Here is a 14,798-nt window from a genome sequence, read left to right on the forward strand (position 1 = left end):
TAATCCTTGACAGAAATGTCATTTTTCGCGCCGAAACGTCAAATGTCATCCACCATTTTGAGTTCGCTTATTGGAGCACCGCAAAAGGGTTGCTTAAAGTGTAGCTGTGAATATATATTCGTCTCTTTCCAACAACGTTACATAATACGGAAATGGGTGAGCGATGTTAAGTTGTGAAGCGAGTTCCGCATGCGGGCACGTACTAGGGGTGGCTATTGATTTTTCTCGGAGTTTGCGGCAGTCGCCCGACAAGCCGGTGCCGAGCGCGAAAAACACATCTGTAACGCGCTTCGCGACACGAAATATCCCTTCTATATTCAAAATTTAGTTTCAAAAGTTAAATTTCAGTTTACCTGATCCGTTATTCGACGCATTTTGTTCCTTTTATTGTGCTGTTGTGTGCTGGGAACGGAATTTCGTAAGTGTCATCTTTATTTTTTTTTATCTCGACTCCATTTTTATAAATTTAATGTGACAATAGTGAGTTTTTATTGTTCTTTTGTGCAGAATAATAGATGTTTTAAAAGTATTTTCAAGAAAAAGCTTACATTAGATCATATTACGTGTCCAACGTGATTTGATAATTGATATCAGCTGATTGTCCCACCCCATTGAAGTGTCAAGCGTATTGCTTACATCAAATGATTTTCATTGTAGTGCATATAATGAATAATATAAACAATTATACACGGAATTATAAAACATTTAATAATAAAAAAAACACTTACCAATTTTTCCATGGGTATGTTTTGTCTGTAGACCTTCGTCCTAACCGTGTGATAAACGTTCATTTTGTAAAAATAAAAAAGGGAAGCCCACAAATGTTTAAAAGTCAGCCCCAACCCGTCCCGAGCGAGGCGAGGAAAAACGATGCTTTTATGCGACGAAATAAAATTAAATTGGGGTTGATGGTGTAATGTATGGTAGGCGTCTTATCTCGAGACTAAACCGAGATGGCTTGCAGGATGACGTCATGGATCGTTACCACATTGTGACGTCACTCGTCCTTTTCCCCAGTCCTGGAATCATTAAATGAAGCAATAACTCTGGAACGTGGAGACATTTTAATGGCAATCTCCGCGTGATTAGTTTTCTATCTATCTTTCTATATAATGTTAAGAATAAACACGAGGTCGTTGACTAGGTTTTTTATCGTAATACTTTTTGTTGTAATCAATAGATTTTTTTATATTATATTTGACACTTAAATACAAGTATAAAAAAGATGAATAGAAATTCTCCTTAATCCTATTAAATATTGGCTGCAATAGTTCACCTACTGCGGACAATTTAGGGGCTAATGACTTTGAAACTAGGAAATTTCTTGACGTTCTATTGCGTCTTTTAATCTAATGACGAAAGACATTATTTTTTTTGTTGTAAAACTTAAAATTTAATTCGTTCATTTTTGTTCTGTGATACCTTTGGCATATATATATATATATATATATATATATATATATATATATATATATATATATATATATATATATATATATAATAAAACTGGAGAGTGTAGTATATGATAACTAGACCAATTTGAAAAAAAAAATTGTATTAGAGATAATTTATTGAAAAAAGACTTAACTTCATACAAAAACCCCTAGGAGTACTTTGCACTAATATATTTATATATAAGAATCAATTTTATCCAATATATTTCCTATTAAAATAGATTTAGCGGAATTGCTCTTGACAAAACTTCAGATGAGATTATCGTACAAAACAAAAGTTCGACTTACATGGCTTTATCTTTATAATCATAGAAAGTAATATAATATGAGACGTCAAAGTCGTGGGTTCAAATCAGTTGGCACCAATAAGTTATGAATTATTAATTTAAAATTGAGAATTCTGCATTTGTTGGAGAAAATTCTGCAAATTATATATCCGACGGTATACAACATGATAGAATTTTGTCCAGTTGTGGAACATTATCAAGTTTTTTTTTTATAGAATAGGAAGGTGGATGAGCATATGGGCCACCTGATGGTAAGTGGTCACCAAACGCCCTTAGACATTGGCATTGTAAGAAATGTCAACCATCGCTTATAACCAATGCGCCACCAACCTTGGGATCTAAGATTTTATGTCCCTTGTGCCTGTTATTACACTGGCTCACTCACCCTTCAAACCGGAACACAACAATATCAAGTATTGCTGTTTTGCGGTAGAATATCTGATGAGTGGGTGGTACCTACCCAGACGAGCTTGCACAAAGCTCTACCACCAGTAAATATATATAGATATTATTTTGATACTTTTTTATATAATTAAGAACTGTAAACGACCAGGAATCCTTATAAGCGATAAAGTATTAAGAAATCCGTTAAGGCGTGAAAGGCAACACTAAGAAATATTGACTAAAAACCTTACCAATAATATTACTTATATATTCGAGTTTTCACCATTTGTCTTATTGTATTGATGTTTTTCACTATGAAGAGTACGTGAGCCCCTATAACTACACACATTACTCATATATCTAACGCATTTTACAGCATCAATACTGGACTATATATTTTGTCACGAGGTCTTCTAACTAGAACATCTTCTTACTATACTAAAAATATCTTTTTATTATTATCATCAAAGTCAAATTCATTTATTCAGTACTAGCACCTTATTTGCGGCTACGCACGCTTCAGAATTCAAAAGTGCAATTCACATACAAATTTTCTTTTTTTTCCCCTTTTATGACTACCTCAAGTGTTAGGTTTTAAAAAAAATCCTTTCCCAATGCTAACCTAATGTGTAAAGTATGCAAATTTTCATGGTACATGGTGCTACTCTCAGCAGTTGATGTCAGTCGCTCAGTTATTATTCTATATACATACATATTAAGTATTACGAATAAGAAAACACCCTACGCTTAGAAAATAAGGTAAAATAAACTCGCCTTTTCTGTCAAATTTTGTAATTGCTTACTATTTTCAATATCTATATACGATAGACTGAAGACTGTTCAGTATTTTTCTCTTCTGTTTTTCAACAGTTTGTTTGATAGTTATTGAACAGCTTTAGAATTATCATTAAAAATATTTAGGAAATAAACGAACGTTGCACGAACAATAGTAGCAAAGAAATAATCAGGAGGCGATTGTTTAATTTCCGACCAAACACACAATCGTCACTTTACATTTTTTTATTTGGCATCAGCGATTATTACTTTGTATTTTAATAGGTAGATAGGCAAACGGGACACCTAATGGTGAGTCATACCTACCCATAGTCATGGCAATGCAGGAAGCTTAAGCAATTCCTTATATTGTCAACGTTAGAAGCGTTAATTTCCTACGCGTAATAACACTGGCTCATTTTCCTTTAAAAAACACAGCTATAAAAATCTGTAAGGGCGTTTTAAAATAACTGCTAAGTTGAAAATATTTACCGAAATAAATTGTTAACAGACCTTGTAAAATTACTTTTGCTATACTTGCTCATTTTTACTTTAATTCATTTTTCTATCATTATTATCATTAAACAGGGGCTGAATTCTACTAATTTATAACAATTACGATACGTTTATTCGAATCGGAACCCAACCGATGACATTTTAACATATACCGTTATATCAAAATCAAACGTATTTGTTAACTTTTATGGCAATCATCGATACTTAAATTAAAGAATAGGAAAACGAAAAAACGGCAACGATAACGACTCGATTCGATTGCGATAAAGTTACAATTTGTTAGTAGAATTTGGCCCCCAGCAACACTTAGTATTGTTTGAAGGATGTGTGAGCCAGTGTAACTGGAGCCACAAGGGACATGACGTCTTGGTTCCCCGGGTTGGTGGCGTATTGGCGATGTAAGGAGCGGTTGATGTTTCTTTCAACGCCAATCTCTGTGGGCGGCGGTACCACATAACATCAGGTGGCCCATTTGCTGATTTAAATTACCACTCCACGAAGCTATTCCACAATTTTATGACCCATGTTAGCTTTCATACAGACGTAAGACAGTGTGTTGTCATTTGTTTTAACAGCATTTCTAGGGGTAGGCCTTTGTGCAAGCTTTGTGCAGGCGCATTGGCGATGTAAGCGAAGGTTAACATTTCTTACAATGCCAATTTCTATGGGGGTTGGTGACCACTTATCATCAGGTGGCCTATATGCTCGTCCGCCTACCTATTCCATTAAAAAAAAGCTCAAAGTCAAAGTCAAAAATCTTTGTTTAATATAAAAGCGTTACACTTACTTATTGATTGTCATAAATCTACCACCGGTTCAGAAATAAACAGCTGTCAATATAGTTTATATTAAATAAACTATGAATATTAAATTACATAAATTAAATATGTGTTCAATTTGCTTTTTTTTTCGCTGCGTAATTACGCCATGACCAGTGAGATGAATTTAATTCAAATGGAACAATACCCGTTCGAGTGCAATTCGAATGAGGGCAACATTTTAATATAATATTCATTAACTTGTGGATTTTTTTATGTAAAATGTTTTTTTTTTCTTGTTTAGTTTTCTCTTGGTCGTAGAGTATACAGCCTGAAAGGCAATTCAACATGTGCACTATCATTGAAACTTGGAAAATATTCATGTTATGTCAAAGGTCACGGTTTTTTTTGTTCTACTGATTCGTTGTGCCTGGCCTGATATATTTTTATGTTTCATATGTGTTTTGTAAATGTTTAGTCTAGATTTATGAAAATGAAACATTCATCTTGCGATCTGATCCATCAAGATAAAATGAATATGACTTGAGCTTTTAGATTTGCTAATTAATAATTTGAATCTTATATAAAAACACATTAAGAGCTGAAAATCGAGCTCAGTGGCGTGCCTTTGGAGAGACCTATGTCCAGCAGTGGACGCGAAAAGAGTGACGATGATGATGATGATGATGATAAAAACACATAATTAGTCGTAGTAGTCAAAAATGACTATATATACGTGTAGAGATAAAAAGAGTAAGTATTCGTTGATTTTCATGCTGATTATTTAATTTTTAATAGTTTTAATGAACATATGAAAGTAATTTAAAAGATGAAAAAGAGTAACTTCCGAGTTTCTCGTCTGTTCTTCTCGGTAGATATAGACAAAGATATATAATGGTTTTAATATTTTAATTTCATTTTTGTAATGATAATTGAAAAGTTAAGCCGAAATAATATATTCAACATAAGTATATTGTGATTCTATTTGAAATGAATTTCAAAACATAACATGTACAACATTACTTTCAACCAGTTGTGAACTTCCGCGAAAATTAAGATAAAATCATTTGCCGGCACTCCCTTGTCAATACTCTCTATTCTGAAATGCAATTTCGTGATTACTCTATGTGATTAATAATAATATTTACCACATTCTTAAATCGTTGGATTGAATATCAGGATTTTATGAACTTAATAATTTATTTTTAATATTTTATTTTAAATTGTGGACACTATGTGCAGTCAATTTTTTAATATACAAAATAAAAATTAAAAAAAAACAATAAACGTTACAAATTTATAGCAAAAACACTCCAGCTTAATAATTGTCCTGTGGCATTGTACGCTGTCACTATTGCCTCTCTGCACCAAAAAAAAAAAATGTATTGTAAACTTAATTAGAAATTTGGCAAATTGCATTTCTGAGCGGGTATATATCGAAAAATATTTACAATATTTATATATGAAAATAATCATAATAAAATTTATTCGAGTCTTTAACAAGCCCGTTTGAAACGATTAACCTGATTAAATGAAATTATAATCGCTTCTAAATTAATATTCTACAGAGAATAAACGGCCAGTAACTTTTCCATCAATTAAATATTTATGTTCGTAAATTAAATACAATTAAATTGATATAAAATAACCTACATGTTAATCTACGAATAACGCGACGCTTTTTATTATCTATATTAAATTTTATCGTGTAATGCGACTTTATATTTAATGTTTTTTAAGATTATATTTACGTAATTTATTAATTAATATAGCGTAGCAGGATTACTATTTGGTAGGTCAACATCGGTTCTTTTGTTGTATTTGTGTGTGTATATGTAACATGTTGACAAGTTAAGTTGGACCACACTGCGCTACGTAATTCATCACAATAAACCGTTCGTTGCGCTTCGTAGCGTTGTTTGTTATGTCAACATATCAGCTGGACAGCAACATGCATTACTTCTATCCGTATACGACAACACGTTTGAACAATATCAAAGTGTCCAAGCGAACAGCACTGATCATGCAAGATGTATGATATGTTAAACCAACCAAGAACAGAACGCTTCGTCAAAGATTAACTGTACTGTTTGATCAAATTGTACTTACAAACGTGGCGAATATTTCTTCTTCTTAGAAGAAGACTACTTGTATTGTATAGAATAGGCAGACGGACAAATGGGCCTGATGGTTTGAGGTCATCAACTCCCATAGATCTTCACACTAAAGAAATATTAACAATCCCTGACATCGTCAATGCATCACCAAGCTTGGGAACTAATATTCATCCTGGCTCACTCACCCTTCGAACCGGAACACAAAGATACTAAAGTTTTGCTGTTTGGCGGTAGAATATGTGATGAGTGGGTTGTACCTACCCAAACAGGCTTGCACTGAACCCCACCACTAAGATATTATAGTTGTTATAGAGTCAAGTGCATTCTTGTATTTGTATATAAATACTGTATATTCTTTAATAATCCTAAAATATAGTTACGATGCTACCTGGTAACAGAAACGTGCAAGCGCACTAAAGCAATGTAAATTCAAATTATAAAGATACACCAAAGTCAAGGACACGTCCATTCATGTACCATTAATTGATAAAAAAAAATCTTCATTCTATAATAAATCATTTATTATATATTAATCAATGGTGTTATACCACTTGAAGAAAAGAGACAACAATAGGAGACAGAAAATTTCCTTTATCATTGACTTGATTATGGGGTTGTGACGTTAAAATTAATCCATATAACACAAAAATAATCTTTCTTACATACGTAACAAAGATAAAAATGTATTTTCACTGGTAATGAAATTATGGTGGCTTTGTGTAGGGGTAGGCATCGCCCAATAATCAATTTACGTATCGCTAAGCATCAATTATTTGCTGTGAGGCTCGACGTGTGATTCAATTTAATAATACAGGCATAAACGTATTATACTATGAATTTATTGACGAGCCGCCCAACGGTTGTGGGTTCAATTCCCACTCAGGACAGATATTTGTGTGCATGAACATGTCTGTTTGTCATGAGTCTGGGTGTAATTATCTATATAAGTATGTATTTACAAAATAAAAATAGTATATGTAGTATATCAGTTGTCTGGTTTCCATAGCACAAATTCTGTACAAGCTTAATTTAGGATCAGATGGCCGTGTGTGAAAAATGTCCCAGGATATTATTATTATTATATTATTATTTTATATATAAAGTCTGATGATATATGACGAGTATCTTATACCGTGTGATGGAGAGGCAGGTTATAGGTACACTATATCATTTACTGTACCTCTGACAACATGTATGTAAAGTTACATGACCATCGGTTGAGTAGTTAAAGCGTGAAAGTATGACAAATAAACAAACAAATTTACTTTTGCATTTATAATAATAGTAAATGCGACCCAGAGACATTGGCATTGTAAGAAATGTTAACCATCGCTTTCATCGCCAATGCGCCACCAAGCTTGGAAACTAGGATGTTATGTTCCTTTACACTGGCTCACTCACCCTTTAAACCAGAAAACAAAAATACCAAGTACTGTTGTTTTGTGGTAGAACATCTGATGAGGAAGTGGTACCTACCCAGACGAACTTGCATAAAGCCCTACCACCAGTAGATACAATACATCCATACCAGTATATCCAAGGTGACATTAAAGAATTATGTGCTAGCTTAGATACTAGGTTGTAAAACTTTTTTTTTTTCTTCCAAGATTGTCTGTTTATTATTTTTACCAGTCGGTGGGATGTATGTTTGCTTACGTAATACTAAAACGCCCTCTATTCGAAATGAAGCCAAAAACATTATAATTAAACTTATCACGCGACCACCACTAAATCGATTAAAATGAAACCCTATTTCAACCCTAAAAATCAATACATTTCGGATAACTTATATTATTATATCCCTATAAAAGTACAAGAATACTAAAGATATATTTCAGTATTCGTCATTCCCAGCAAGGACGAAATGAAGGAAACAGTTTTATTGAAGTTCTATTATTACAGTTCATTATACACAGGAAGCTAAATAAATTATTTCGAATATAAATTGATATTCTGAAGCCATTATCGAACCCTTCGGATCCTAAACGCTTGACCGTCAATAAAGCAATTTATTAAATTCTAATGCCTATAAGCTGGGTACGCTATTAATCGTATTAAGCGTGTTATCGATTAGTTAATTATGTACGTACAAAGCTTCTCCTTAACTCTGTTCGCCTGGTACTATTTTTACTCTGAACCTTCGTAATGCTGATCTACCTACTTAGACAAAAAGGAAATTTTCAAAGATTAAACCAACATAGTAATTCTAGACACTAATTAATATTTGTGTTTGGTCTTTTGTTGTCGTAAAAACTATTCAGACCTGAATGGAATATACAATAGATTATAATATAATGTTTGTATCATCACCATAAAAATCTACAAGAAACGTTCTCAAGTTATGGTGATAACATTTGACAACATAGCAACAAAGTTACGGTTGAAACGGTTGATATTCTGAAGAGCAAATTCGAAAGTCACCGCAGAACACAATCAATAAACGGCAGAAAGTGAAAGGCGACAATGGCTTTTATAATTATAACATTTAAAGGAAATACGTATCAAAATAGAGTATCACCGTAGGACATTTTTCAGCTAGTGAGCACGAATTGAGTTCTTACACAATAGCACTGCACATCAATAAGTTAAGGTCATCATCATTGGTGATGCGATTGACATTTGAAAATACGCAGACGAACTTGATTAAAAAAACTCACAAATAAAAGTGATTGGGGATTTCTATTAGGTTAATAATTTGAAATATAAAACATGATTGAATCTGAAATACAATATAAATATATTTTTGATAAATTACGATTGTAGTCCAGAATCTCATTGTAGTTGCCGTACCTTGACATATTTGTCTATTACGATTCAATGAGTATTAATGATTATAAAGGCTAAAATAAAAAATTGGAAATATTCACTTTGTTATTAACATGATCTTTCTTTAAATAATTCAATAAACAGTAAAACAATTAAGTAGTTAATCTATTCCCTAAACAAACTTCTAAAGGGCAAAGTTCACTTAAGCCCTAAGAGTAGGTACGTTAGGTTAATTACAACGTGTTATATCGCTTTCATCAAATACCGTGGATTCATATAAATTCTGTTCATATTTATTTCATTAATGAAATTACTAGAAAAAGCCATTTTTGTGACCTTTACTAAGTTTATTTTTTAATTTGGTAGGAAGGCTAGCAAGTGGGCTAGTTGCTAGTAGTATTGATAGTAGGTGGTCATCTCCTCCCATTGACAAAATATGATAATAACAGATTTCGGCCACGGCGGTCTCATGAAAGATTAACACTGTAAGAAATGTTTATCTTTCTATCTTTCAAATCTTCAATACGCCACTAACCTTGGGAACTACGATATGTTCCTTGTGCTTGTGGTTTTACTGGCTCACTCACCGCTCAAACCAACAAAAATACCACTGTTAGGCGGTTGGTACATGATGAGTGGCCCACCCACTCATATTGCATCCTGAATGTACAGGTTACAGATTAACCATTACAATCGCAACGTAGCTGGATTATAATTTATTATGGTTATTATTATTAATAATTATTATAATTTATCTCATAAATTCTAAATAAAATACGATTTAGGTTAAAACCTCCATTTAATTCTGAAAACGTTCATAAATACACGACTAGAAAAAAAAACAATATTTTGAACTATCGTTATACAACAGCGAGTGAAAAAGTAATGGTAAATAAGTTTATTATATTATATAAGTAATGTAACTAAAATTTATATCCAATGATTGAAAATACATATATGTATGTGACAACTTTCATAGTAAAGATTGGAATGATGAAGCCTATTTATCAGAAACAAATATACCTACAAGTATAATAATAATATCCATTTTTTCACACACGGCCATCTGATCCCAAATTAAGTTTGTACAGAGCTTACACTATGGAAACCAGACAACTGATATACTAAACATAATATTTTTCTTTTGTAAATACATACTTATATAAATAATTACACCCAGACTCAGGATAAACAGACATGTTCATGCACACAAATATCTGTCCTGGGTGGGAATCGAACCCACAACCTTCGGCGTGCAAGGCAAGCATCCACCAACCACGCCAACCGGCTTGTCAACTATTGTTTTATATTTATATAATTATGCTGTTTTATTGTTAAAATGTTTTTTTTTTGAATGAACGGATAAGTTGAAATTACTTATGTGTGACGCCTACCAAAAACGACGCCTACTAAAAAAACTAAAAAAAGCAATGTTTTACAACTGCTATTTGGCTCAGCTCCGAGATTGCAATTTTTATATTTCGCTATTTTCGTACGATCATAACGCGTGAAATGTTGCTAGCTACGAAAAATCCTATATGAGACTTACGATAAATTTTTATTGTTAAAATAATTTATAATATTTTGCTGGATATCAGAGAAGCAATTTTCTTTCAACATGATAATGTCCCTCTGACTGATTTCGGCCACGGCGGTCAATCTCAAGAAACATTAGCCAACTGTATTTGTAGATAAAAATATTTTATAGCTTAAATTATCCTAACCAATATTATAAATGCGAATGTGAGTTTGTTTGTTTGTTACGCTTTCACACCGAACCCTCTAAACCGATTTAAAAAATTCTTTCACTCATATATCTTGTTCCCGTATTCCCACGGGACTGGGAACTACGCGGGTGAAACCGCGGGAAATACGATTGTAATACCCATATACAAGTAAGAATATATACAAATTATTAACCCTTACTACTTAACCTCTACTTGCCCGCACTCTCAGAACGAGTAAGTCGATTTTATAAGCATCAATAGTATAAATAAAGAAATAAAAATACTAAAAGCTAAATAGAAAATGCCCGTTTTCTGTCGTCTCGTAATTTTTCTTTGAAGCTAACCTTTTGACTTTAAAGCTGGCGAGGTCTGAAGGGTATTTAACGTTTAATTTTAGCCGCATGGTAAGGTAACGTTGAGCTACGATGTTTATTTGTGAAATATTTCATTGCTTCTATTTATAAACTCATAAATTAGGCTTTTATAAAATATATTTGAATGTGTAATAAAATAAAAGCCCAAGAGGAGGTTCTTGAGGAACAGTAACAGCCTGTGAATGTCCCACTGCTAGGCTAAGGCCTCGTCTCCCTTTTTGAGGAAAAGGTTTGGAGCTTATTCCACGCTGCTCCAATGCGGGTTGGTGGAATACAGTGAAATTAGACACATGCAGGTTTCCTGACGATGTTTTCCTTCACCGTCTAGCACGAAATGAATTATAAACACAAATTAAGCACATGATAATTCAGTGGTGCTTGCCCGAGTTTGAACCCATGATCATCGGTTAAGATTCACGCGTTCTTACCACTGGGCCATCTTGAGGAACATAATTGACTATTGAATTTGTTCTTATATAATCATCGGTTAAATATCCATGCTTGGTATTATTAAATATTAAAGTAAATACATTTATTAAGTATTCTTTAAAAATTATAACGTTTTCAATTATAATTATAAGAAATACTAATGTGATAATAGTGGTCAAAAGCTTTTCAATTTTCGTTTCACATTTTATTATTTATTTTATTATTCTTATCAACGTTATTTTTATTTTATAGCAGCATCACATGCTCCAGCCCCGGTGGGCGTAAAGCTTCGGAGTAACCGAGCCGCACCGAGCCGGACGGCTGCCGCCAGATGATCGGCTCATTCTGGAACTTGTGCCGCGCGTGCCCTTCCATGCCTGTGGATAAGGTAAGATAACTTCATTGACAATTTAATTATATCCTATTTATAATATAAAATATAAACTGTAGTATATAAAGTAAATTAAAATAGTAAATTATAAAAACTCGTCTATGCTTTAACCTATACGTATAAAACGTTTCAAAAGAGGTTCAGGATAAACAAAGAAAAATATATTGTCAATGTCAGTACTAACTAATATTATAAATGTGAAAGTAAATATGTTTATTTATAACGCTTTCTCGTCTTAACTACTCTATCTATCGTCACAATATATTTCATACAGTTTATCAGGGGTACAGAATAGGACATGGGTCCTAACACATAACTCATCTCTCCCCACACAGACAGGCGTAGCCGCGGGCGGAAACTCTTGTGAATATATATAGGAACAAATATATGTAACGAAAACAGCAAAACACTTAACTTCATCCTAACAGAAACTTCGAAGCTTTCGACACAGACAAGCACTAAACAATCAGACTGCAACAGACAGAAAATCCGTAATGCCAAACATTTCACGATGAGTTATACGAGTATGTAAATTTTCTGATGCAGAATCGTAATATTAGAATTAGATGCGAGAGAGTAAAAATACTATTTCTACCAAGCTTATAAAGTATTCAAAATCCAACACTAAATCTATCCAAGCACTTTTATATTTGTAAAGCGGTGTAAAGCAACCAAAAACGACCGATAAAATATTTAATAGTTATTTCTATTTAAAGGTTTTTTAATTTATTCAAATTTTAATATTGACGTTCTCTTAAAACATTATTCCATATGAAAACGCTTTAATCGTACACGTTCTTATAATCTTACGAAATAAAATAGTTCAGCTACAATACCTAATTCATAACAAAGATGTTGTTTCCTGTGATTGATGTTGATTCCTATAAATGATTCACGTGTTCTATTCAAATATTAAATAAACTCCAAATCCTTTAGAAAAGAACCCAGTCCAGCTGTGGAATATTTAGAGCCTTTGTTTTATAAAATAGGTGGGCGGACAGGCAAATAGATCACCTGGTAAGTTTGGCAAATAGTCACCAACAGCCATAGACATTGGCGCTGTAAAAATATTTTTTTTTACATCGCCAATGCGCCACCAACATTGGGAACTAAGACATCATCTCCTTGGTGCCTGTAGTTACACTGGCACCATTCAAACCGAAGCACAACAATACTATATAATGCTGTTTGGCGGTAGAACATTTGAGAGTTAGGGCTTGCACAAAACCCTACCACCAAATAAACAATTACTTAACGTAATATTAATTTATAATAGAAAAATATCAGCAACGGTTATTTTTAAATATATTTGCCATATAATTTACATTATCATTGAAAATGTTCTATAAAATTAATAATGCTTTTGAGTATAATGCTCGTCCACCTTCCTATTCTATAAAAAAAAAAAAAGTTTGAAAACGCGAATCCGCCATTTTTATTATTTAGCATAGATATAATCTCTTCAATAACTCTTTCCGGTCGTGTCGGATTGCCGATGATCGGATTATCAGAGTTAGGGAATAGAAAGAATAGAATATCTCCTGCGTAGTTGGCTAAACTCTCTCGAGATTGGCCGTCGTGGCCGAAATTGGTCTAGAAGACATTATTATTATTATTATTGTCGAACGAATAAACAAACAAAAATAGTAAATAATAAATTTAACGATGAAATATATAAAAGTAGAATAAATTTCTAAACTAACAATAGATCAGTTAAATCGTTTCAAACGTTAACGATTCAGTTGATCACAAAGACCGCGTCATAACAATTACGTAAAACTCAGAGAGTTTGAAATTGAGCATTGCTCTCAAACGAGAGATTCATTTGCGCTCGCTGCGTTTCATTCAAGCTTTGTGTTCTGGTTTACGGCCTTTGTTTTAGATTATATTTATTTTTAACAATTCCTAGCTGTAGTTTTAAATGAATAAAAGTATTTTTCAATTTTATTACTAGCAAAACCCTTTCTGTCAATGTAAATAACGTGTCATGTGATGTATAGAAGCTGCATTGTTATTCTGTAAGAACACATCTTTACAACCAACTCATGGTGATATACAACTTTGATGCCTGTATTCTTGTAATGTTATAGTTATATTATGATCAATGTCACTTATAACTTTCTGAAATTTCACGACTATTTTCTGCGGTGAGTTTCGAGTTTGTTCGTACAGAATATCCCTATTTTCTGGGAGCTATAGTAAAAAATGGACAATATAAAAACCGTGAAAAATTACATACTCTCGCCAACTTGGTGATCATGGTGATCGATCAAACGCTGTTGAAGTCTATTAATCTGTAACAGACATACTGTCATCCATTTTTGTACATAAGGTTAAGATTTTTACCCGTAATTTATGATCGATTGTAATTTATTGGCTATTGGAATTTTATAACGTCATGTTATTAATGTGACATAATCCGTAACAGCCTGCGAATGTCTCACTACTGGGTTAAAGGCCTCCTCTCCCTTTTTGAGGAGAAGGTTTGGAGCTTATTCCACCACGCTGCTCCACTGTGGGTTGGTGAAATACACATGTAGCAGAATTTCAATGAAATTAGACATATACAGGTTTCCTCACGATGTTTTCCTTCACCGTAAAGTACGAGATGACTTATAATCACAAATTAAGCACATGAAAATTCAGTGGTGCTTGCCCGGGTTTGAACCCTCATCGGTTAAGAGTCACGCGTTATTATCATCTCGGCTTAAGACATAAGATTCTTAATTTGAAATTTTAGCCGTGTGCGTCTAGAGGCATTTAGCATTAATTAAACAATGAATCAGCTAAAATTTATTTTCTGACGTTTTCATTCTCTTTA

General features: G+C 33.0%; 1 protein-coding gene across 3 annotated transcripts in view; it reads left to right on the forward strand.

Annotated features, from left to right (window-relative positions):
• The first annotated feature begins 225 nt into the window (after positions 1–225).
• The window catches only part of LOC126777973 (uncharacterized), a 101,336-nt gene continuing 86,763 nt past the window's right edge, over positions 226–14,798 (forward strand). For all 3 annotated transcript variants that reach the window (XR_007670109.1, XR_007670110.1, XM_050501331.1), the window contains exons 1-2: positions 226–418; positions 11,839–11,974. Coding sequence is in view for 1 of the 3 variants with exons in the window: in XM_050501331.1 (XP_050357288.1) it covers positions 11,918–11,974 (57 nt within the window). In the remaining 2 variants the exon portion in view is untranslated. The remainder of the gene's footprint in view (positions 419–11,838; positions 11,975–14,798) is intronic.

This window comes from Nymphalis io, chromosome 24, assembly GCF_905147045.1.
Source record: "Nymphalis io chromosome 24, ilAglIoxx1.1, whole genome shotgun sequence".
NCBI classification, from domain to species: domain Eukaryota; kingdom Metazoa; phylum Arthropoda; class Insecta; order Lepidoptera; family Nymphalidae; genus Nymphalis; species Nymphalis io.